At 48.5% G+C, this 26,376-nt stretch overlaps 1 protein-coding gene across 1 annotated transcript in view; it reads left to right on the top strand.

Annotated features, from left to right (window-relative positions):
- SHANK3 (SH3 and multiple ankyrin repeat domains 3) overlaps nucleotides 1–26,376 on the top strand; it is a 513,573-nt gene that overhangs the window by 61,566 nt on the left and 425,631 nt on the right. Inside the window, exon 4 of the mRNA XM_025216389.1 lies at nucleotides 2,909–3,017. Coding sequence (XP_025072174.1) covers nucleotides 2,909–3,017 — 109 coding nt within the window. The remainder of the gene's footprint in view (nucleotides 1–2,908; nucleotides 3,018–26,376) is intronic.

Below are 26,376 nucleotides of genomic sequence, written 5' to 3' on the forward strand. Positions count from 1 at the left end.
GCTGACATGGGTTGCTTTGTCTTGGCCGGGGATCAGAGAGCGTTTGGAGTGCCTTGTTAAGTAGGATGTGGACGGGAAAGGAGGCCAGGGCCTAAAGTGGTAAGGTTTCAGTTTCAACAGTCTTCAATGAAACCCTAATATTTCTTCTTTGCCTTTGGCAGCGACCCCACTTTATGGCTCTCCCCAGGGCCATTCAGGGCATCGAAACTTGCTGCCTGCGGACAGACTTTGTTTTCTTTGAGTGTCAGGGTTTGATGTGTTGTGACACCCTAGCGCACACCGAGTGTCATATGTGATTAAACCCACAACATTAAATGTTACTGGAGGTTCAGATTTGCAGCACTTGCTGCTGTGGCTCGTGGAGAAGAAGAGACGTTTTTGGTTGTGCTACATCATCACGGTCTAATATTTTTGGACTCCTTTGGTTTATGCTGCATTGGGTCCAGCACTAACGGGTTTTGGGGATCCGCTGGGGGTTTAAATAAGTGGTCGTATCATTTAGCTCCGTTTGCATTGCGTATGCAAGCCAAGGATGAGCAGGGTTTTAAATGAGTTGTACTGTGTTTGGTCACAAGATGCATGATCTTGCACTACCAGGTTTATCTACCCGGCCTCCCCCAGCCATTGTCACAGCAAAGAGTGCAATGAAGAGGTCGCGAGGTCTCCGTTTGGAGGCTTGGAGCAGGTGAATTCATGCAAGCCCCTCTGTAGCACGACGCAGAAATTTTAAATTGAAGCCATTTTCTTCTGTTTTGAAAAAAATCTCATTTTTTTTGTTTCGCTCTCAAATCGATGTTGAGGATGTTTTGTTTGGAATAAGCTGGGTGAAAGGTCTGGAAATGGTGAAGCATCCTGTTTCATTTGTGTCAGAATGAGACATTGGTTTCGGAGCTTAAAATAACTAATTATTTAGATATTTTTGGTATTTTTATATATGATCCTATTGAAGAAAAGGATTTATTTTAAGAATTTTTTTATATATGGTATTATTTTTCAAAGTGTTAACATTTGGAATGGAATGTATCCATTGATCTTAAATTATCACATTACTTCTTGTTGTTATTTAATTATTTTTCAACATTTGGTTTCCTGCAACATTTTTTTTTTTTTTTTTTTTTTGCGTTTGCTCAAATTATGCTGATATTATTTTTTAAAAAGCCTCACCGTTTGTCAAAAAAGGAAACCCAGTTTTCTGGCCATCTCTACCAGCTTTGCGTGCAGAGTTGGGGCATGGTTTTCTGGACCCCAGAGCACAGGGCTTTGTTTTGAGAGTAATGCTATGATGATCGCACATCTTTGGTATTATTTCTCATGTGAGAAGCTCTCTTCAAAGAGCCTCTGCCCCAAAGAGCTCATGTTTTTTCAGCAGAGCCGGCTACCGCAGGATTTATTAATATGAGTTTAAGTGTTTAAAAACAAATCCTGTCCATACAGATCTGGGGCACTGAACAAGAACCAAGTTCATGTTCTGCTTCCTGTCTAATTGGACTGCTTTCTTCTTCCAATCAGTCGGTTCTGGAGCCTGGGCATTTGTGGAGAATTTATTTAAATAAATGTATTTACTGCACATCATAATTGCAGGAGGAACAACACAGAGAAAAGACAAACCCTTGAGCTCGCAGTACCCTCTTGAGAACAGGTCTAATTGCTGGGCCAACTGGGACGCGCAGGGCAGGAAGGGACACTAATAATAAAACACAAGTACAAGGCAGAGAGTACCGGCAATAGTGATATCGGTTATAGAAACCCACAATAATAGTCGATGTACAAGGGAGCTTGATCTTGTCTCTTTAGTTGAGTGCCTTCAGTTCAAGAGGCAGATAGGTAGATTATGCCACTTTAACATCTTTTCTGGGCACAAAACAAGCCAGAGAGGTATAAATAAAACCATACCGCGTCGCTCCATCAGCATGAGATTGCTGCTGACGGGAAGCTGGGCCGTCACCTCCTGCATCGAGCGCTGTGTGGTCTTGCTGAAGAGGTGGTTGCTCACATCACTTTCCCTTTGTGGTGTCTGTGTCACAGCATTTAATGCCTGTTTTGCTCAGTGCTGGGTGTGCGTGGAAGTATACCATCCATCAGGAGGGCAGGCGTGTGGCTGGGGGGCAGGGGGAGGTATCTGAATGCCCCTCGTGGTTCTGGACTCCGGATACGCTCCACGTCTCCAGTCCCTGGGGGGGTGGAAATGTGGAAGGCAGGGCAGATTTGCACCTTATAAACTAACTACATTGGAGATATGCCTAGCACAATCTGTCACGAGCTGGAGCTCACTTCACCAGATGCGGTGAAAGGACCTGGGCAGGCAAGGGTTTTTGGGGAGATGTAATATTCTTTATTAGACCAACTAATAGTTGGAAACATTGCTCTTTGCAAGCCTTCGAGCACCAACACCCTTCTTCTTTCGGGCAAGTTTGTGCCCAAAAGCTTGCAAAGAACAATTTTTGCAACTATTTAGTTGGTCTAATGAAAGATATCACATCTACCCCAAGAACCGTGCCTGCCTATGTCCTTAGACCAACGTGGCTACAACCCACAGCCGTGAAAGGACCTGCACACACCAGGGTATGCAATGGAGAGAGTGATTTGAATGCAAAGGTAGAAAAGAGGTGGGAGAGGGAGAGGGAAGGGGAGAGGCACCAAGCAAAGAGCCTGTAGGAGCAAAGGGGTCACGAAGCTAATGCAGTCCAGGAGGAAACGGGCCCTTCGTAGCTCAGCTGCTTCTGCCCGTTTTGGCCAAGGGCCCTGGGGATCCCTCCGGAGGATGTCAGCCTCAGACATTTGCTTGTGCGTCCAGAAAGGGTAATCCCCCCCCCCCTCGCCCTCCCCACCCACCCCAGGGGCTTCTTTGTTCAGTATCCGGGTGTTAACATTGTGTATTGTGTGTTTTCATGGGCTGTCACGGCTGCAGGCAAACCTGAAGAAGTTCATGGAGTACGTGCAAATGCTTAATGTGGAGAAGGTCTGCAGACTGCTGGAGAAGGGACTGGACCCCAACTTCCATGATCCGGACACTGGAGGTGAGACTAGCTTCCCCAGAGCTGGGGTGATGGCAGAAGAGGGGCGGGGGGCAGCTGGCTGCCTTGGGGGCTGCAATCAGGTTTTGGGGAGCCGTTGCCTGGCGAGAGGGGTTGCAAGTGGCACGAGTGGAAATGTAAGCGGTGGGATTGGGGTGTAGCTGAGAGTCCAAATCATGTGTTTTGATGATGTTTCTTTTGGGTTTCTGGAAGCACGGGCTTGCAAGCCTGGAAAGGAGATCTCTGGGGAGGAGTGCAGGGGCTTGGTTTGTGGGGTCAGATGAGGCAGCTGAATGGGGGTAGGTGCAGGTTTCTCAGGATGGATGAGTTTCTTTGCAGGATACGGAGACCTGGGACAGCCGGCTTAGACGAACGCAGGTGCAAACTTGGGGTTCTCTTGATGGCATAGTCATGGGGGTGCAAAATAGTCTCAGGGCAGGTGAAATGAGTGCGAAGGGGTGTGTGGGATGCTGGGCTCCGGGTCCTCCAAGAATTCCCCACCTGTATGAGAAGCACAACTCTCAGCAGCCTCTCTGAAGAGCAGGCACTGCTGGTACTGAGCGCAACCCCAGGTGTGTGATACTGAAGCAGTGTGAGGGACCCCAGCCCGTCCTTTTCTTACCATTTCTCATCCGTGCCCCCTGCGCGGTGTCCTTCAGCGCTTCCCAGGACTCGGTGCTGTCATGGTTGTTGTTTCTGTGCTGAATTCATAGCATGTATTACTTTGCACACTAGCGAGTCGGTTCTGCAGGTTTCCTACCAGTGAGTTGTTTATTTTCTGCATGCACTTGTGCGCCAAGTGGATCTCCATTCCAGTTCGGTCCTAGCCATCTGCTGTGGCCGGGAAAGCTGTGTCTGATTTTCAGCGACATGTCCTAAGAGCACCGGATCTAAAAGACCACGTTTACACAGACCACCCTGAAGGCTTCATTGACTTGGTTTTACACTGTCAGTTTGCAAGGACCGGGGTCTTTCGAAGGCTTTCCTTGTAAAGCAAGCCTTCCAACTCGGTCACGCTGATCTGGCCTCCCAGTTTGTTCCGACTTGGCAGAGCACGTCAGCAGGTTCAGTCCGACACGGCACTCGACGGCGTCTTGCACAAGTTCTGTATCATGTGTGGTTTTGGATCCAGACTTTATTTCAGAGAAGGCTGAGGTCTTGGAGCAGGTTAGCTCTGAGAATTTGGCCAGGTAAGGGAAAAGATGTGCAACGGATCCTCGTGGTGACTGGGCTCTCGTGCGGAGCCAGTGCAAATGCACATGGAGCATTGGCACAGACGGAGGCCGCCTGGCGATGCCTCAGGACCACGCGTTCTGGCGCTTGTGCATATGCAGCCCACTTCTTCGTTACTCTTGTTTTCAGGTGTTTCCTGAGTTGATTCCATTAAGGACAGAGGTATTTGATATTAGCATTGTTCCCGTTCATACCATTTAAGACCGTCAGGGACCGTTATACCACCGAGTATGTGCTCCTGTATGTCAGAGGCTGTTGCATTTCAACAGCTACTGCAGCATTGAGCCAAATAGCTTGTGTTTGATTTAAACAAAACTTGTGTTTGACTAATGCATGTCTTCCAGAAAGGTATCGGTCTTTATTTGAAAACTCCAAGAAATGGAGACCCTGTCATGTCCCTTAGCAGTTTGCTCCAGAGGTTGATCACCTGCACTGCTTACATTTGGTGCCTAACTTCTAATTTGAATTCTTCTGCCTTCAGCTTCCAGGTATTGCTATGCTTGTCCCTGCTAGAATAAAGACCTCTGTAGTACCCGGTGCTTTCTAGTGTGAAAGTATTTATGCATTGCAATTTTGTCACTACTCACCCTTCTTTTTGGAAAATTAAAGTCATTTAGCTCTTTAAGTCTCGTTTTAAGGTGTTTCCTCCAGCTTTCCAACCATTTTTTTGTGCTTCCTTTCTGCACTTAATCCCATTTAAAACCTCTTTAAAAAAAAATGCAAACCTTAGATATTCCAGTATCTCTTCTGTACTCTTGCTCCTCCCTGCTGCTTACCTGGTTCTGCATGCTAGCATCACATTAGCCCTTCTTCCCAGAGCATTGCACTGGGAGCTCAGGCTGACTTCCTTGTCTACGGAGGTTTGGTCTGCACTACATTGCATTGCCAGCAGAATTCAGATTTTGCTGAAACGTGCCTGTGCTTCGGGCTGGCGGCGGTGGCCCCTTTTCTAGCTGGTGCTTCCCAGCCTGGAGGGGAGAGCTCCTCTGAGCTGTGCGGGCTTGCAGCACAGATGAGCCCTTAGACCAGTTTGTGCATCAGCGTTCGAGGACACGGCCCCTTTTCTGTAGGGGAGGCTTGCGTGCTCTGTTCCTGGATCTCTACCTGTGCGCTTGGCCATGTGGGCACATTTTGTTTGAAGGACCCAGCGTACTAAAGGATCTAGATTGCTCTGGGTGGCAGCCCTGCCCGCAGCATTTATCCTCTGGCAAGCATTGTGTTATCTGCACATTTGGTCAGCAGGGATTTTTTTATATTGGCTTTGAAACGTTGAATAGTGCCAGGCAGGGTACTGACCATTCAAGGATGGGTCCCCCGGTGATGGTTTTTTGACATCCATTGCACAGCCACCTCGTAATCTGTTGAGGACGTGCTTTATTGACATGGCATCACTCTATTTTTGAGTCACAATGTCGCGCACGACTAAGTTAGATGCCATTGTTCAAGTTTATTTTATCTTCGTGCTTGCTTGCCTTTACCAGTCGCAGAATGCAATCAGATTGGTATTACAAGCCCTGTTTTCTATAAAAATATATTGACTGGTGTCGTTTGTGTACATGCTGCTTAATACTCTGTCAGCTGGAGCCCATCTGAGTTTTTCCAATACTGTACTGAAGACTGATATCAAGCTAATGGCCTTCGAGTAATTCTGCTCATTCTTCGTACATACTCGCACAATATTAGCCCTCTTTTAGTCTTCTGATATTTCCCAGCATGCCAAAATGTATTAAAAATTAACATCATTGCATCAGGGAGATCCTGAACCAAAACTTAAAATGTTTTTGTGTCCAGGTTACATCTGGGGTAGCTAATTTAGAAACGTGTCTGTAGCAGATGATGTATCGCATTCTCTTTAGTTACTAATGAGATGAAAAATACATTACCTGACTTCTTTTTGAAAACGAAACAATATTTATTGGTCATTTCTGTCTCTTATAATTCATTATTAACAATATTATTCTTTCTACCTACTAATGAGCCTGTACTGCTGCTAGGATATCTTTTGTTCCTTCTATTCTTTTTAAAAGAAATTCTAATTAGCTCTTCCAGGCATGCATTTTTTTTTCCATGATGTCTTTAGCTTATTAATTTTCTACAGTTCATAAGTTCTGATTTATATCGATTGCTAATTCCTCTTTTCCCATTTGTTATGTATTGCCGTATTATTTCTAAATGTTCTCTTCTCTTCAGGACTGAACCAGGATGGGCTTTTAGCCAAAGTCATCCTCCTTTTTGATTGTAAAATTGTGGTGTTTTCAGCCATCTAATAAATACTATTCGAAGCTATTCCAATTTCCATTCACATTTTTCCTCCCCATCAGTTCCTCTAATATTTTTCTCAGTTTGGGGAAACTGGCCTTTCTGAGGCACCAGCTATTTGCATTACCGGTTGGGACCGTCCTCTCTGCCTGCATTGAAGGGTGTCAGGTCATGACCGGTGCTCCCTGGAGAATGAGACCAGCTCTCATGAGTGATCGGCTCCCGGGGGCTGGAGGAGCTGGCTGAAGAGATCTCAAAGCCAGTGGCAATATTTGCAAACTGATCAGAGGCAAGATCCCAGCAGGCTGGAGGGAGGCTGAGACAGTCTCCATCTCTAAAGCCAGAAGGATGGTGGGGCCCGGGGACGCCAGACTGGTCAGCCTGGCTTCCAAACCTAGGACGTCACTACAGCCAGTTCTACAGCAAGCACTTTGCAAATACCTGGACGAAGAAGGGGTGATCACGAGAAGGCAACGTGGATTTGTTAGGAGCAAAGCAGGCCAAGACAACTTGATTTTTTTTTTTTTTATAAGAGTAAATAGTTGGTCAGTGAGGGGAATTCAGAGGGCATACAGTCATTGAGTCATAGACGAGGAGGGTTGAAGGGACCCCAGGAGGGCACAGCTAGTCCACCCCCTGCTCCAAGCAGGACCAGCCCCAACTCCATCATCCCAGTCAAAGCTTTGTCTAGTTGGGCCTTCAAAACCTCCAAGGATGGAGACCCCACCACCTCTCTGGGGAGCCTGCTCCAGGGCTTCACCACCCTCCATGTGAGAGAGTTTCTCCTAAAATCCTAATATTAGGTTTTTCCTAATATCCAACCAAATATCCTAATGAGTTTTTCCTAATATCCAATCCCTGCTGCAACTTGAGCCCATTACTCCTTGTTCTGTCGTCGGTCACCACTAATATATGTGGATGGATGTGTGTGTGTGTATAGATAGATATAGATATATGTCTATATATATTCGTAGATAGATATATCTATCTATATAGATATATCTAGATATAGATAGATATATCTAGATATATATCTATATATTGCTACATATAGATACACACGCATGCACACACGCACACATATACATATATGTATAATGTATGAGCAAAATATGATTTCATAGACATTAGGGCTGGAAGAGACCTCGGAAGATCATCGAGTCCAGCCCCCTGCCCAAAGGGCAGGAAGTCAGCCAGGGTCATAGGATCCCAGCAAGATGAGCATGAGCATAGATGCTCATCTATGAGCATAGATGAGTTTGCTCTTGAAGGTGTTCAATGCGGGCGCTTGAACCACCTCCGGTGGCAGGCTGTTCCAGACCTTGGGGGCTTGGCCAGTAAAGCAATTCTTCCTTATGTCCAGCCTGAAACGGTCTTGTAGTAGTTTATGACCATTCAACCTAGTTGTCATCCCTTGGGGCGCTCTGGTGAACAAACGTTCCCCCAGATCCTGGTGGTCACCCCTGATAGACTTGTAGGTGGCCATCACATCACCCCTGAGCCTGCGCTTTTCCCGGCTAAAGAGCCCCAGGGCTCTCAGCCGGCCCTCGTAGGGTCTGCTTCCCTGACCTCTGATCATGCGCGTGGCTCTTCTCTGGACTCTCTCAAGCTTCTCCACATCCTTTTTGAATTGTGGAGTCCAAAACAGGACGCAGTACTCCAGCTGCGGCCTCGCTAGGGCCGAGTACAGGGGGAGAATGACGTCCCGGGATTTGCTTGAGAAGCATCTATGGATGCAAGCCAGCGTTTTGGTCGCTTTACTAGCCGCCGCATCGCATTGCAGGCTCGTGTTCATCTTGTGGTCAATGATGACCCCCAAGTCTCTTTCTTCCACAGTGCTAGCCAGCGTAGCACTGCCGAGCCTATAAGGATATACCTGGACTTTAATGAGACTTTTGAACCAGGTTTAAATGGCATTTGTATAAGTAAATACAGATATATCTAGATATAGATAGATAGATATATCTAGATATATAGCAATATATTGCTATATATAGATAAACATAGATAGATACACACACACACACACACACGCATATATACATATATGTATAATATATGAGCAAAATATACCTGGACTTTAATGAGACTTTTGAACCAGTTTTAAATGGCATTAGTATAAGTAAACTGGAGAAAGGTGGGCTATATAGAATTAATATTAGATGGAAACATAATTATTTGAAAGAATAACTGTGCGTGGATTGCTGAAAGAAGAGCAGATCTCAAAGCAGTTTCCAAACAGGCCTGTTCTGGGTCCGGCAACGTTTACGGGTGCTGAATCACAGGCACATGGTTTGGGCAGGATGAGCAGAAAGGTTGAATGTAGGACCTGGGAGTGACAGTACCACTCGACACTGGCTAGGCCTCACCTTTAGACCCGTGTCTCCTTTTGCAAAAGCTGTAGAGAAAGTGGAGAGACTCTAGAGGCAGGTGTTGAGGATGATAACAAGGTTGGAAAGCAGGAACTAGGCACATTTAGTCTGGAGAAAAGGAGATTAACGGGAGATACAATGGCAGTCTTCAAATGTTTGAAGGGGTCTTTAAAAGGAAGAAAAAAGCAGCAAAGCAGATTTAAATCAAGTCTCGGGGGGGCCTTCCCCCCGGTAGGAGTCCTAGGACTTGGGGACAAGATGCCAGGGCAGCTGCAAGGTCTCGTCACTGGCGGCCGTCAAGACGAGGCTGTTGGGCATTTGGTGCAGAGGGTTTAGGAACAGTGCGGGCACTTGCAGCAGAAGACCCTTGACATCGTTTCCAACCCGTAATGAAAGTTTGTGATAAAAGCACAAAACCTCCAGCATTATTCTCCAAAGCTGAAGTCGCACATGATCGTTCAGGTCTTGTTCCTACACCTTGCGGACCGGTGCTTGTGGGGCTGTGTAGAAAGATGAGCGGTGCTGGGATACGCTTATGGAGGGGCAGGACGACAGGCAAGGGAGCTGTGGCTTAGTCCAGGTGTGCAGTGTGTGAAGCTGTGTTTGTGTGACCTGCGTTGCAGAGCAGAGCAGAGGGTGTCTGGTTGTCTCTTGCTTCTGGGATTTGCTGGTTGCCACCGGGGGATAATTTTCCCCCTCCTGTTGCTAAGGATGGCAGGGTTTTTTCAGGGGCTTTTCTGCCTTCCCCAGAAGCACCGGGTGCCAGCTGCAACCAAGGCTATGGATTTTTGACTGGGCTGTACTGGTGCTCCTGGGCCCTTGAAAGACCCAGAGGTTTCTGGCTAGAGGGTCTTGCTTGTCTGTGTCGGTTCAGACCCATCAACACACTTGGGGTCAGGGAGGGATTTAGCTCCATGTTCAGATTGGCACGGACCGTGCGGGGCTTGACTTTCTCTCTAATGGGGCGTATGAGCGTCTTGCAGACAGCGCCTTCATCCCGCTGCTTTACCTGGGCACGTTGAAGGGTGTTTTTGCTGTCTAGGGCAATTGTGTATGAGGCTTGTTCCCAAAGGTTGGGAACAGGTTAAATGACCCTTTGTCCATTATGGCTTAGAGATGGACGATCCTGCCTTTAGCAGGGGGTTGGACTGGACGCAGTCCTGCTTTTCTAGGATTCTGCATCATCCTTTTTTCTGGGTCAATCTAAGAGCCCCTTCCCAGCACCCTCTTATTAGAAAAAAATGCCCCTATGAATTCAAGATCCTGTCCTTCTGAGTTATCCATAATACAAATAGCGAATGGTATCATAACGGTGTTATTCCCTTACCCCCTGCACATCCCTTTTGCCTGTACCCTGCGTACAAAGGCTGCAATAACTAGTCATTTTAACTTTCTAATCATGCAGCGATCCAAGTTTCAGCAATGCCGATTATATCAAATTTCTTCTCAACAGTGAGAATTAGCAGTTCATCTTGCCTCCATTCATACCTGAGCAAATGGAAAATGTCTCCTCTTCACGCTTTTTCCTGTCCACTTTTAGAGTGATGCCTCATGTCCTAGCCCGAGGAAGATGATGTCCTGTTGCCTGCCCCTCCTTTGCAGAACAGTCTTCTCTTTCTTTTCGGTGTACAGTCCCCAGTAAGGATTGCCAGTCTTCCTCAATCAGGTTGAGACCTCGGTGAAGATGCTTCATTGTTTGCAAGCTGGGCTTCTACCTGGGTTGAATGCCTCCCGGACCCATAGCTCGGCCTCACAATCGTCACAGCAAACCAGCACTGCCCTGGGGTTCCTCCTGTCTTCTTCTCTGGGTGCTATCTTATTATTGCTAGCCCGTTTGGGAGTCCCCTTAGGAGACCAGGGCTCAGCTCTGACCGCTGCTCTCAACGATGGGATCCACGATTCCTCAAGTTCAGGTCATTACAGGGGACGAGGGCCTTACTGCAATGTCCTCATCAGCATCTCCACCTGATGACTTTCAGAGCCGAGGGAGCCTCTTTTGATGCCCACCAAAAGTCCTGGACGTAGCAGTGCTGTGTGTGATTGCACTGCAACAGAAGCCACGTTGCCTTTCTGGTAGATCGGCGTTAAAACAGACAGGCCATGCGGGACTTCAGGTGCTTCGTAGAGACTTTGGGCTCACTCTTGTCTCCCTTTCCCTCTTGGGTGCAAGGAGTCAAGCTGGCTACATTATAGTTGTTATTCTATATTCAATGCTTCACTGTTCAGTTAACATTGCAATCAGGTCTGCGACGGTTATGACAGTAGATGGTACTCCCTGTAGCTGTCAACGCCGAGAGCTGGGCAGCGGGAAATAGCCAACGGCTTTGGGCGGAGGGGGTCCTAATCCTTACCCCAAAAGGCAGATGCCACAGCAGGGTGGACTGGGCTCTCCAGCCTTGGTCGGTAGGAGAAGAGCCCTGAAAGGCGGAAGGATTCACGATCTTCTTCGTACCGGCAGCTGCTGCGGCCAAGCTGGCTCCAAAGGTACTGGTTTCGGCCTTTCCTTTGGGATCAACCTGCCAGGCCAAAGAGGAGACATTGATGTATGGGCAAGTGAAGCATCTCCATATGAACTGCCCAGGCCATTGCAGCCAAAACTGAATGGAGAGGACGCTCCGTCTTTCCAGGCAGTAGAATAGCTACAATATCCACCATCGCTCACTGATGATGGATGCCATAGCAATTAATATATGTAAATTCACTCAGCCCCTGGAGCGTAATGATTTATTTTATCGTCCCTACACATAGGGTAGGAGTATCACAGAGAAGACAAAGGAGACAGGTCCTTCACCTGAAGAATTTGTAGTCTAGACGGTAAACTTGAGAGATGGGTTAGTTTATAAGACACACTAGGAAGGAGAGGGGGAAGTGGAGGGGAGCGGATTACCTACCGCAATATGACTTCAGTTCTTATGCAGTTTGGGCAACATGCATCCTAGCAGTTCAAAACTTAAGTTATGGCATGTTAGTCTTCCACTGGCGATGCTACAGAGAGAGCATTGTAGGATTGATTAAAATAATGGGAAAGAGAGGATCTGACACATCGTTCTAGGGAGGATACTGCAAGCATACATCTCAGGCCTGATATGCATGGAAAGGTATAGCCACTTAATTAAAGATTCGATAGATAAACTGATATAGTTAAACCAAAACAATTTTGTTTGTGGATGCTGTCAAACAGGCACATCGTGCTGCGGTTTAAACACATATGAGACTGTTTGCATTCAAACTTGCACTGATTTAACATCCTACCTTTATGACCTGTCTGTGCCAGAACGCAGCGGCCGTGTAACTACAGCATGAATTTGAAAAGTGCAAAGGAGTGTGGAGGCGCTCTTGTTTCTCTCCTGGAGACTCGCTTCAATTTTACTCAAACCGATTAGGAATAAATACGTGTAACTACATCAAAAGACATGACTCGTTTCATAGCATCATAGTGCTTAGGATCGGAAGGGACCTAAACAGATCATCAGGTCCGACCCCCTGCCCCGGGCAGGAACGGGTGCCGTGGTCATATCACCCCGGCAGAGTAAGGGCCAGAATCTCTTCCACTTATTAGGTATCTAATTGGACTTCAGTGTCTAAGTATGATTCAATCCCACCCTGGCCAAATCCCTGAAAACCCACTTCCGTAACATGCTGTTATTTACTCTAAAGACTGAATCACAGAAAAGCAGCACGCAACTTTTCCACTGACTGTTTTCCAGAGCCGGGTGCAATAGAATCGCACTTAGATACCAAAGTCCATTTATGCACATCCTCCAGTGGTTCTCAACTTTTTTAAGCTCGAGGAACCCCTGGAGAGGCTTGAGGCACCCTCAGAAAATGCCAGATCTTAGTTTTTCACTTAGTTTTTGACTACAGGAAAATAGTAGAGCAATTCAGTTGCAAGGAACCCAAAAAGACCTCAACTGGTCTGAATGCTTTTGACCTACCGGATTCCTGCTTGAAACCTCTGGGGCTTAGCTTGCCAATCATATTTGCACACCTAACAGTGCTAATGTGGTGGCACCCTGGTTGAGAATCACTGGCCCGACAAGCGGAGCAGAATCGAGTCCTAAGTGTCCTTGAAGCATGTTGCATCACTGTAATGGTCTCGATTTAAAAGCTGATGCAAATTATACTGGGACAACTTTTCTCTTGTAGACAAGGCCTTCGATCAAGGCAGGGGATGCGTACAGGCAAGCCCCCAAGAGCAAGCAAGATTAGGAAGAATGCCCACACCTGCATGACTTGATGGAGATGTCAAGAACAGCCGTGTGCGGCGCGCAGACGTACTTATCAGGGATGTTCAGTTGTAGAGTTGATAATTACAAGCAGTGAGTCAACAGTGATATTTAGCTTATGTCTTCGCTTTTAAAAAACAACTTTGCTTGGCGCACAATTACTTTGAGCGACTCTGTAATTGTATTGCTGTAACTCGTGTCGTTTCTTCCAGGCCCCTACTTGTGGCTTCGTCGCTTTTTCTCACCATATAATTTCTGAAATTAGCTTAAGTTCTGTAGCATTTTTAATGTTTTTTAGGAAGCGTGCAAGACATTTTAGTTTGCTGTAAAATAATAATCCTAGACATTGCTGGTGACCTAGAGTTCTTTCTCTCAGAACGCTTCGTTGTCCTTGTAGTGCCTTTTTACAGTAGCGTCCAAACACTTCCAAGTTGTGCATTTACGGAGCGGCACCTCTTACGTGGGATTCATTTTTCTTTTTTGCTATCCCAACTCCAACAAGGAAAAGAAATACGCGCATAATGCAGTGCTTTGCTTTCGGTTGGTTTTAAACTATGAATGCTGTTGTTCATACAGCTCAGTGTCAGTGTTGGAGAAGGCAGGTCTGGGCAGTGCACTTTGCCTCTGGGGCAGAGGGTGGTACCAGGTTTGGGGATGCCGAGTTCTGGGATAGTGAGCAACTGGTTTAGCTACCCTGGACCCTGCAGGAAAGAGAGACCATGCCCTTGGTTCGTTATCTCTGGAGAATGAAGGGCGAGTGTAGGGTGTAAGGTGTAACACGTCCCATCGTACCTTCTGCTCCCCCTCCGAAGCTAGCTGGGGAAGGCTGCCCATGGCCTTTCTCCGCTCAAGGGAGCCCGTATTGCTGAGGAGACGCACTGCAGTCTTCTGTGTCATTGGAGTTTCCTAAGAGCTGGTGGCTTCATGCCCAGAAAGATCACAGCGTTGTATTCCAGAGGGGAGGTGATAAAAGCAGGCTTGAGGCCAGTTGTTATGTGCCAGAGTAGGACAGTCTCCAGCCAACTGCAATGTTGGGCTACGTGGCAGCTCGGCCCTTGCACCAAAGACAACTGCAGCGTGGTTGCAAACGTCTCGGGGTTGTTGCTTCTGCCCGCATCGCTCTACCTTCAGGTGCAGTTCAACGCACTGCTCTTCACCTGGGAATTGATTTTGGTCAGCAACGTTTTCTAGCGTCACGTGATTATCTGGTTCAGGGAGCAATTTGAAGGCAGTGTCAGAGTGATGTCATAGCTGTGATAGTCCAGGAATGACGTAAGCGGCAAGGATTTCTCTGCGGGATATCTTTTATTGGGCCAACTGCATAGCTGGGAAAGGGCAAGACAAGCTTTTGGCTTCTGTGGATCCTGACAATTTGTAATGAACAAGTGTAGTGTAATAAATAGATGAATAATGCTGAACCTAGCACAGATGCTTGCGGAGCTCCAGTGACAGCCCATTGTGCATGTGCCATTTCGCGTGTCACGCGAGAGGAACAAAAGCCTTACTAAAGTCCAGACATATCACATGGAGCATTTCACCCATCCACTAAACCTGTTCCCCTGTTATCGGAAGAAATTTAGTTGTTTTGAACCTCCTTGTTCTTAATGAATCCAGGTTGCTATTAATTATCACCTTGTTTATCTTCGAGGTGCTTACTAATACGCTGTTTGATTATTTTTTCCAATATCTTTCTGGGAATTGATAATGTGTTGACTTGTCTCTGACTCCCTGTGTCCTTCTTTCCCCTCCTTTTAAGAATAGGGCTATGGTTGCCTTTCTCCAGGCTTTTGGAAGGACTCCCAACCTTCATGAGGTCTGTGACGAGGGAAGGGACTTCTCCCAAACTCTCCTCTCTGCTGGCTGATGGCTCTGAGATTGTTTCAGCCAGTTTCTTAAGTATTCAAGGGTGAAGTTTCTAGCAATTTAAAAAAAAAATCCAACTTTATAGTTTCTGACCTGTTTCTTTCCTATTCTGTCCTGAGTTCTTGCCCCCTTTTTGGGCAAATCATTAAAAAAAAAACCTAGGATTTTTGTCCTGCCACACCTTGTGTACTACTCTTCCAGAACCACTCTGGTCTGGTGGTTGGAAACCTCCTTGCACTTCCAGCGTAGTTGCATTCATGGCCAGTTCATACCCACTTTTTCTTGTGTCTGCGTCGTCCTCTAGCTTCGGCAACTCCCCTCCCTCCCTGGTATTTACTTCCCCTTCTGTACTTACACAGAGCAATTACATACCTCCCTAGCCTTGATTTTTCTAAGCTAAACAAGCCAAGCACTCTTAATCTTCACTTGTAAAATAGATTCCACATTCCCCTCATCATCCCAGTAGCCCTTCTGGGCACCTGTCCCAGATTGAATTCATCTATTTTGAACATGGGTGTTAAGAATTGTACACAGCATCCAGATCTCACCAGGGCCTTGCAAAATAGCACTTATACTTCCCTCTTCCTCTAGAAGTACCTTGACTTGGACAGCCTCAGATTGTTTTCGCATATATTATTGTTTATTAGTCCCGAAGTGAATGACTTTGCACTTTGCCATCTTAAGTTGCCTCCCATTTCCAGTATCCCAGTCCTGAAACGCATCCAGTTGTTCTTGTATGGCAGTCCAATCCCCCTTTGTACGAGCGATACCTCCCAACTTTGTTTCAGCAACAGATTATTTTGTTTTAGTGCAATGCTAGCTTTTGTGCCAAGGGTATTGCTTAAATCCAGGAAATGCTGATTCCCAATAGGAAGCTATCTATCCACTCGATGTGCCGGTCAAAGCAGAAGACATTTTCTATTCGGACAGCTCAACTTGAGCGCAGTGCATGTGGTGGTTGCGACTTCATGTGATATCCAGAGGCAGTCTGTGTTAGACCTTCCACACTTATGAAGGGAGAAAGCGGTGTGGGAGTCCTTACCGAAGTCCTTTCTGACTTTAGTAACCTTCCTTGTTTCCCCCCAAAACTGTTCCAGCCCGAGAGAAGCCTCCTCGTTGTCTCTAGTGTATTTACCACCTGCGCAGAACAACAGCTTCCAGAAAAACTAGGCAAGCTGGTGAAGTTCAGGTCTGAGCTCAGTGGACAACGGGGCGTGCAATCAAGGTCTGCCTGCAAGGGAAAACCACCTCTGTCTTGAAAGACTGACGAGCCGTTGAATCCTCGCTTCCTGCCTCCTGGTTTTGGTCCCCGCGGGCCTGACCTGTGCTGCAGGTGACACTGGTGAGCAAGCGCCTGTTCGGCCATCTCCTCCTCCTCGGGGAGACCTCACCTGACCAGAGGCCTTCATGTTTCTGAGCTGAATGATGCTTGTGTAGTCATGTCGTAGTCTCTGGTCTGGCCCTTAAGATGATGACAGGGATTGCAGGGCTTTGTTGCCCAGCCTAAATTTCATCTTGCCGAGCTGCTGTAAGGCCACGGTGGTTCGAAATCCAGAGTTTTGACTGTGATCCCAGAGGGTGAAGAGGTGTTGGCAGCCTAGAAGAGGAGCACACGGGCCCTATCAATACTCAGAGAGCGAGAGAAGCAATCAATACATTTTCTTTGCAGTGCTTTGTGCTACAGAGGAGGTAGCAAGCGCATCGCTGCTCTAAGTCAAGAAAGGATCCGCTCTTGATTCTACCCTTTACAAAACGGCTAAGGAAAAGCTTGAATTTCTTCCTGAGAATGGCCCGTCCCTTATCCAAAGACCTTTGTTCTTTGCGAGAGCGTGGTTGTCGCTGAAGACCCAGCGCATAACAGACCAGAGCACCAGCTTCAAAGGCACCGTAACGCCAACTGCTTTCACTGCTTGCTACATGTTGTCCCTTCAATCTAAAGCCTCTTTGCCTTGCGTTAAAGCTATTAATAGAGCTCATCAAGGTAACTCTAACAAGGATAAGCTCAGAAGCTCTCCCATTTGAGGCGGTCTTCATTGATCCAAGTCCAAACCCAGGACAAAAGGAAGCAACGCAGCCTTTTACACAGCAGCCAGGGAATGCATACAGCCGACAGCTTCTCCCTGGAAAGACGGGCAGTTAACTCAAATAAGCCACTGCTAACTTAGAGATATGCACAGCATTGTGTGTGTGTGTGTGTGTGTGTGTGTGTGTGTGTGTGTGTGTGTGTGTGTGTGTGCGTGCGCAGGGGAGTGTTAACACATTGTACTTTATAGGTATGTAAAATGAGACAGGTGACTGGTATATCTCTAGGAACGAGCAACAAAAGGGTTTTTGCTGGGAGAAACGTGACATCTGTTTACACCCAGAATGGGTACATCTCAAACCTGATCAAGATCCTTGAATTCACAGAGTCACAGACAATTTGGCCTAGAAGGGAGCCAGAGAGGTCACATCTAGTCCAACCCCCTGCTCGGAGCAGGACCAGCCCAACTACGTCATCCCAGACAAGGCTTTGTGTAGCCGGGTCTTCAAAACCTGCAAGGATGGAGACTGCACCACCTCTCTGGGAAGCCTGTCCAATGCTTCACTACCCTCCTAGTGAAAAAGTTTTTCCTAATATCCAACCTCAACTTCCCTTGCTGCAACTTGAGCCCATTGCTCCTTCTGTCATCTCACCACTGAGAGCAGTCCAGCTCCATCCTCTTTGCAGCCCCCCTGCAGGGAGGTGAAGGCTGCTATTCAATCCCCACTCAGGCTTCTCTTCTGCAGACTCAGTCAGCCCGGTTCCTTCAGCCTCTCCTCACCAGCCCTGTCCTCCAGCTCCACAACCATTTTCGTTGCCCTCCCCTGGACTCTCTCCAATGTGTCCACATCCTTTCTGTAGTGGGGGCCCCACAGCTGGACACAGGACTCCAGATGTGGCCTCCCCAGTGCTGAATAGAGGGGAAGAATCGCTGCCCGCGATCTGCTGGCAGCGCTCCTACCGATGCACCCGGGATGCTATGGCTTTTGGGGGCTCCTTCTCCAGCCTGCCGTGGGATGCACAATCGCTCCCCGTGCTTGAAGGCTCGCTTAGGCTGCTCTGCTCAGTTGTAAGACCACTTGTTCAGTACGAGCGAGTCTCAAGGGCCCCGCAATTTGGTTACTTAATAGTCCAGATTTCTCCATGTTGTTTGAAATCTCCTGCGCTTTTCCTCTCTTGACCTGGGCAAAAGGACAGCAATGTGATGTGCCGCCAGAGACTGCTGGGAGTCGCTGTCTGTCTCTCAGGGCCAAAGGGCCTATTTGAAACTAATCTTATTTATTTCCCAAAGAGAACAGGGGGCTTTGCCCTTGTCGGGACTTGACTCCCTTAAGTTGATCAGTCCAATAGTCCTGCCTCAGACAGAAACCCTATTCCTCTTCATCTGAGAAACCCTGCAGAGAGATTACCTTTGCTCTGTAGACCAAAAGGAAGCTTGCACGAGGGTTACGCGCAGCTTGCGGGTGTTCACGTTTGGCCCCCGGGCTGCACCAGAGCTGGAGCTCCCCGTCCTAGGGCAGGGAGGGACGGAGCTGTTGTGGTAGCGTGGATGGAGAGCTTGTGCAAACACATGCTTTAACCTACTCCAGCTTTCAGGCTAGCCGGCTTGAGTGCAAAGCACCACCGCGCACACCTGAGTGCAGCGCTGAGCGGCCGCGCTGCGGAGACCGTCCTGGTACAGTCCACGTGCAAGGCGCGTTGTGGCACGGTGCTGCGACAAGTGCAAGTCACCCAGTCGGTCCTTGTGCGTTAAAACACGTGGTTCATCTGCCTGACAGCCCTGATGTCTCCTCAGAAACGTGTGCCCCATGTACACATGCGACTTTAAAATACCTCATTACCAGGATTCCTGGTTTTCTCTGATTAAAAAAAAAAATCCCCAATTTTTGGTTTAAAAAAGTAACCCCAAATCCACATTTTCCCATGATTAAGGTGAAGCACCACTATAGATAGATAGATAGATAGATACATGGTGTTTGATTTAAATCATGGAAAAATGTGGCTTTGGGGTTACTATTTTTTAAATGAAAATTGGGGATTTTTTAACTCAGAGAAACCTAGAATCCCATTACCAGGGATCCTGGTTTTCTCTGATAAAAAAAAAAAAAATCCCCAATTTTTGGATTAGATAAAGTGACCTAAAATCCACATTTTCCCATGATCAAAATAAAACACCGCTAATATATAGATATAGATATAGTGGTATTTCATTTTGATCACGGAAAAACGTGGATTTCAGGTTACTGTTTAACCTGAAAACTGGGGATTTTTTTATCAGAAAAAAACAGGATCCTTGCTCATGACCAACCGAACCAATACTAGGCGTTAACCCTGGTTTGTGCAGGTTGTTTTCGAGGGTAAGAGGAGTAAGAGTTTCAGGGCCACGACTGCTTTTAGGTCCAAGTCTCTCCTGTCATCCTTGGGCTTTCTCTTCTCTGCGTCCTCCTTTCTCTAGGAGTTTGGAGTCCCAAAAAGCCTCCGGCTGCAGCAAGCACCTCACCTACGGCTGCTCTCTGCACCTTGCTTTTTGCCAGCCGCGGCACGTGTATTTCTTCTGCCCTCGGAGATCTGCTTGAGCGTGCAGGGGTGCATGAAGGAGGCTTAATTCTCCATTGGAATAGCTCACCTAGGGATATGGGGGCGGGGGGCAGTGTCTATGCTATTTAGTGGCTCAGTCAAATCTGGACGTCTTTTCTGAAGCTGTGTTGTAGCTCAGCCAGAAGTTTTGGCTTCGGTGCAGAATTACTCGGCACCCCGCTACAGAAAGGATATGGATAAATTGGAGAGAGTCCAGCAGAGAGAAATGAAAATGGTTGGGAGCTGGGGCACAGGACTGGTGAGGAGAGGCTGCGGGAACTGGGCTGATTTAGAGGAGACTAAGGTGGGATTTGATAGCAGCCTTCACCTCCCCGCAGAGGGGTTTCAAGCAGGATGGAGCTGGGCTGGTCTCAGTGGGGGCGGGTGACAGAAGGAGCAATGGGCTCAAGCTGCAGCAAGGGAAGTTGAGGCTGGATATTAGGAAAAACTCTCTCACTAGGAAGGTGAGTGTGAAGCGCTGGAACAGGCTCCCCAGAGAGGCTCGTTGTCATTTGGCTTCTCATAAGGACGTGAGAGCCGGCACCGACTGGGTCAGACCGAGGTCTGTCTTGTGCAGTCTCTGGTGTCACGCAGGGGCAGAGAGCAAGCGCGGAAAGGAATTTAGAGACGCTTAGATACAAAACCTCATCTTCTCTACATGTAAAAGTAAGCCTCATGGTAATGTTTTCCTTCTCATAACAGCAGTTTAACAAATCTTTACAGTTGGGAAATGCCTGCCGGCACTTGCGGAAGCGTCTTCTGTATTTCGTGGTGCCACCATGTGATGAAAACAGCGCCGGGTCCTAGCGTGGGAATCCTTTGGAGTGTAATTTCCTGCATGGCCTTGGAAAAATGAGAAGGATGCCCTTACATCCTGTGGCCCAGCCGGCCCCAGTCGGGCTGGGTTTTGGTTGCTCGTAGCACTACAACCAATAGTGCAATAAGCAAACAAAAGGAAACAGGTCCCTCTTCAGAGCCCGTGCAATGCAGAGAAAGCACGTGCCGGGGAGTGTGACAGACAGCGGGAGGGAGTAGGAAGGTGACAACAGAAAGGTCAGTTTTGCCATGGGTTTGCTCTGCCCGTGTTGTTTGGTGGCTTTCTCAAAAGCAGCACAGCAGAACTGGATCTCCAAGCAGGGTGTGAAGAAGGACAGAGCACAATTATAATTTCATAAGTAGCGTTTTTCTAAAAGCCTGGCCAAAAAGTCCATTCTTACAGCTGAGGAATAGGATAAAACCCATGCGGATGGGATAACACTTTCACATCAAAGCCAGTATAAAATGCGGTGCTAGAGAACCTGCCTGCGAATGCTTTACTTTCCCCTTGGAACAAAAGCGACTCCTGCAACTGTTATAAATTCAGCACAAACATCTGTCTCGAGTGATCCCAATTCTCTTCTTGCTCCAGGCTGCCACTCCTCGCTAGGCGAGTCCCGAGTTCATGTGATGCTTCTCAAGCTCTCTGGAGGAAGGAAGCGCTCAGCCCAGCCCCTACGGCGCTTCCAACCTGTTTTGGGCATGGATGGTTATAAAGGGAAAGCTTCTTAACACACGCGTGGTTATACCCCAAAGTCTTTTTCGGCTGGAAGTAAATTCGTATGCACCTCTGTTGTTATGCACGTGATGCTTGCTGCCCCAAGAATACTCCATTGCACGTGTTTGTGCGCAAAGATGACGTGAGCTAAAAGGTGCTCAGCCTCCTTAGCTGCCATTGACGCCTCCAGCTAAAATCCGGGCTATGAAGTTCTTGTATTTAGATACAAGACCGGGGCTGAGGGGCTATCGAGATCTCTCTGTTCCTGCGTGGCTCCAGAGTACCGGATCTCCCGGGAAGGACCGTTGATAAACACCTCCTGATTTACTTCCATCCGGGCACAGGAGTGGATGCTTGCAGTGACAGAGCAACTGGGACCCTCCAGTTCATTAAGCTTTCAGATTCATTTGCGCCACGGTGCGGTGCTGGTAGGATTCACACGGCTCCTGCCGGAGCCTCCTACGCACCGTTAACGTGACGTGAACAACAGCGGTGCGCAGGCAAGAGAGCGCCAGCTGCAAACCGCTGCTCTGAGAAACGTAAGCGTGGCCAGCAGGATGGGCTGTCAGGAGCCCAAACCCCCCACTTCTGCCAGTCTTTCTACACGTTTGCTGCCTGCTGCTCACCGACGGCCATAGGGGACTAGGGGCTTCGACCGAAAACCCGGCGTGCCACAGGCGTGGGTCTCGGAAGAGCTGCTCTCAGTCTCTGACTGCCGGGTGAAAGGTCCCGCTGCTTTCTCCTGGCCTTTCTCCTGCCGTCCGCACCGCAGAGTCGAGGCATAACAAAGCAGTGGTGGAAACCCGTGCAAATCCCTCCTCTGCTGTTTGCTGCATTTCAGGAACTTTCCTTGACTTTACGTCCTGTCCTTTCCGGAGGACCTGTTTGTCGTACTTGGTGCTTTGATGGCGTGCGTCTACAGCGTGTCCTCTTCCTGGGAGCCGCTGCCTCCTTCCCGTTCCTTTGGTTACCCTTTTCCAAGCTATGTACAACCACTGTCGGGATGTACCCCTGCATGCTAAAACCTGCCAGAAGAAAGGGGCTCGCCGCGCTCCTGGAAGATGGCCAGGCTCGCGCTCCGGCAGTCCCGGAGCTGAGGAGCGGCTGCCAAGAGCAACTTTCCCTGTATTTTCATCAAGCCAACAAGGTGCCCGGTGGGACTGGAGGTGTTTCTCCTGGTTGGCCTCGTGCTGGGAGCCGGCGGTCCCATGGGGACCCCATAGGCCCAGGCCTATGGGGTCCCCATAGGGGCCCCATAGGGGGCCCAGGCGATTTAGGGTTTCCTAGGTCAAAAACAGCCCCTTAAGTTGTGCCCAGAAAGTTTTTGGCAGCCGGTAACGTGATGCTACCGCTTGTCACCAGCTTCCCAAGCGCCCGCCAGGCAAAGCGACAGAGGTGCCGAGGCCCGTGGTGGCGTTTGTGGTGTCTCCAGCGTGTCTCCGCCGTTGTGGCAAAGACTGCTTGGACGAGGCTTTTCTTTTAAGCTTTGTTGCTCGTGGCTGTTTTCCTCGGTTGTGTTCTTGTCAGGATCCCGCGCTTTCAGGTTTGGTTTGGTGGGGAAGAAGGGGCACACGGGTTGCAACCTCATCCTCCTGCTCGGGTAGTTCTTCGCGCCGAACAGGAAACCTGGCGTGCGAGCAGCGAGCCAGGAGCCCTGACGGCTGGTGCTCGGGCCGTTGAGCGTTTGGATTTTGCAGATGAAATGTCAGGTAGCGGCATCACTGATGCTTGCCGCTTTTCATCCATCTCACCATGCAGCTTTAAGACCTTGCAAGGCTAAGCCGCAGAAGGGAAGGGCGCAGCAGGTGCGGGAGCTGTGCCGGGGGTAAGCTGCCAACGGTAAATGCCGAAGGGTAACGGAGAAGCTGTAAGTTAAGTAGTACCATAATATCCAGCGGCGATGGGTCCGGGTGAGCTCCCCTTCGCTGCGTTCCCATCCCTCGCCATCCTGCCCATGCTTCGGTGCCGTTACCCCGCCTCTATGCCAGGGATGTGGGGGCTGGGACAGGGGGAGCTCTGCCTCTCACTGTTTCAGTGATCCGTAAAATAACATTAGCAGTTATCCCCATTGTCCAAATATGAAATAAGTTGGAGACAGAGGCTATCAGCTTATTACTACACAGAAACAAAGAGAGCGAGCTTTGCTAATAATTGCTTCTACTGAGCTCTGTCTCATTCAGTGCGCACCTGACAAGATATACACATTCATTACACAGCTTCATTACCCAGGCAGAGCAGAAGACAGCCTGCCTTCATTGAGCATGTCAATAAAAATTGCTAAAAATATCAAACAATTACCTGCCAGCCTTAGGTTGCAATTCCTAAATCCCGTCAGCCATAGACGCTGAGGCCAAAATGGACCATTATGGAAATCTAGTCTGACTTTCCATATATCACAGGCCCGAGAAATTACCAAATGACTCCTAAATTGAGGGGAATGGTTTGTAATTGAACTAAAACACGTTTTTAGAAAGATCCATTTTTCCATCCATTTAAAGGCTTGAAAGATGTTTTCGGCTGCCAGCGTATGCTTGGAGCAGGAGCCTGGGCTGGGGAGCAGCACTCGGGAGGCCGTGACGCTCCCTGCGTCTCAAGCTGCTCTGACACCACTTCCAAGGGGGGTCGTAACGAGGCCACCGGCTGCAGATCCCGTGCCAGCTGAGTATTGCCAGATGGCAGGTCCACTCCCTTTCCACATCCCATCCTGTGCCCAAGTACGAGCCGTAGGTCAGCCTCAGGAAGTCTGTATAAAAGATGACTCCTCCAGCTTCGTGCCACTTCAGAGCTGGGGGTTACAATGGACAAGAAGCTGAATGTGAGCCAGCACCGGGCCCGTGGCGCCAAGAAGGGTAACGGCATCCGGGGCTGCGCTGGTAGGAGCGCTGCCAGCAGATTGAGGGCAGTGATTCCTCCCTCTATTCGGCACTGGGGAGGCCACATCTGGAGTGCTGTGTCCAGCTGTGGGCCCCTTACTAAAGAAAGGATGGGGACACATTGGAGAGAGTCCAGCGAAGGGCAATGAAAATGGTTTGGATGCTGGGGGACAGGACTGGTGAGAAGAGGATGAGAGGACTGGGCTGATTGAGTCTGCAGAAGAAAAGACCGAGGGGGATTGAATAGCAGCCTTCACCTCCCTGCAGGGGGGCTGCAAAGAGGATGGAGCCGGACTGCTCTCGGTGGGGGTAGGTGACAGGACAAGGAGCAATGGGTTCAAGCTGCAGCAAGGGCAGTTGAGGTTGGATGTTAGGAAAAGCTCTCTCATGAGGAGGGTAGTAAAGCACTGGAACAGGCTCCCCAGAGAGGTGGTGCAGTCTCCATCCTTGGAGGTGTTGAAGACCCAGGTAGACAAAGCTTCGTCTGGGATGATGCAGTTGGGGCTGGTCCTGCTTGGAGCAGGGGGGTGGACTGGACGCGGCCTCCTGAGCTCCGTCCCAGCCCTTGTGATCCTCTGACAGCTGTCATACATGCACACTCCTGCTCCTGCTCCTCAGAACAGAAGAACTGCTGTGTCGGGTCAGACCCAGGGTTCGTCAGATATTCTGAACCTGAGGCTACAAGCTTGACTGTTACATTCCCCCCGGCAGAATTGTACCTTTTGGAGCCTGAAAAATTGAAGAGCCGCAAAGCCGGTACTTCACGAACTCTCAGAAAGGTTCTTGAGTAACTTTCATGCTAAGCCGGTATCTCTGCATGATTTTAGCAAAATCAGAAAATAGCAAATTGTGAAAGCAATGCATCACCTTAACAAAACACCATTAATCAGACAATTCAAGTAGCAATAAAAGCGGATTCCAGCAGTGTGTGCCAGGATGCACTTCAGAGCAGAAACCCTGATGTCAAAATCACACCCATTTTATACTATTATATTCCCATTATTTAAGTTACTTGGTCTGTCATATTGAGTCTAGCAACATTTGTCATTTAAACCTGCTGTATCTGTATCTCTGTATTTAATAATCATTAATTTGACAAAGAAATACAGCTTGCACTTGGGGTTAACCATGTTACATTTACGACGTTATCTGTGTGTGTGTGTGTGCGCGCATGTGTGACAAAGAAATACAGCTTGCACTTGGGGTTAACCATGTTACATTTACAATGGGAGTGTGTGTGTGTGTGTGTGTGTGTGTGTGTACTTCAAGGATGCCCTGTATCGGGTTTTTTGGTACACCGAGGCCCAACTTTTGCATTGTGGAACGTTGTCAGGCCCAGCCTGACTCTGACCTGAGTATACTTGATTGTCTGGGTAAAATGAATATTGTACATAAAAATCCTTATTGTTTTCACTTAAAAACCTTCTTGTGTATGACTTCATTGTACAAACAGATGTCACCAAGTGAAGTGCACCAGCTGTGCTGGATGTGCTAGATGTTAGATGTTAGGGTCGGAAGGGACCTCAATAGATCATCGAGTCCGACCCCCTGCATAGGCAGGAAAGAGGGCTGGGTCTAGATGACCCCAGCTCGATGCCCATCTAACCTCCTCTTGAAGACCCCCAGGGTAGGGGAGAGCAGCACCTCCCTTGGGAGCCCGTTCCAGACCTTGGCCACTCGAACTGTGAAGAAGTTCTTCCTAATGTCCAGTCTAAATCTGCTCTCTGCTAGCTTGTGGCCATTATTTCTTGTAACCCCCGGGGGCGCCTTGGTGAATAAAGCCTCACCAATTCCCTTCTGTGCCCCCGGGATGAACTTATAGGCAGCCACAAGGTCGCCTCTCAACCTTCTCTTGCGGAGGCTGAATAGATCCAGTTTCTCTAGTCTCTCCTCATCCAGTTTCTCTAGTCTCTCCTCGTAGGGCTTGGTCTGAAGGCCCTTAACCATACGAGTGGCCCTTCTCTGGACCCTCTCCAGGTTATCCGCATCCCTCTTGAAGTGCGGCGTCCAGAATTGCACGCAGTACTCCAACTGCGGTCTGACCAGCGCCCGATAGAGGGGAAGTATCACCTCCTTGGACCTATCCGTCAGGCATCTGCTGATGCACGATAAAGTGCCATTGGCTTTTCTGATGGCTTCGTCACACTGCGACTCATGTTCATCTTGGAGTCCACTAGGACTCCCAGATCCCTTTCCACTTCTGTGCCACCCAGCAGGTCAGTCCCTAGGCGGTAGGTGTGCTGGACATTTTTCCTCCCTAGGTGCAGCACTTTGCATTTCTCCTTGTTGAACTGCATTCTGTTGTTTTCCACCCATTTGTCCAACCTGTCCAGGTCTGCTTGTAGTTGTTCCCTGCCCTCTGGCGTGTCCACTTCTCCCCATAGCTTTGTGTCATCCGCAAA

Source organism: Alligator sinensis, unplaced genomic scaffold, assembly GCF_000455745.1.
Source record: "Alligator sinensis unplaced genomic scaffold, ASM45574v1 scaffold961_1, whole genome shotgun sequence".
Classification (NCBI taxonomy): Eukaryota; Metazoa; Chordata; order Crocodylia; family Alligatoridae; genus Alligator; species Alligator sinensis.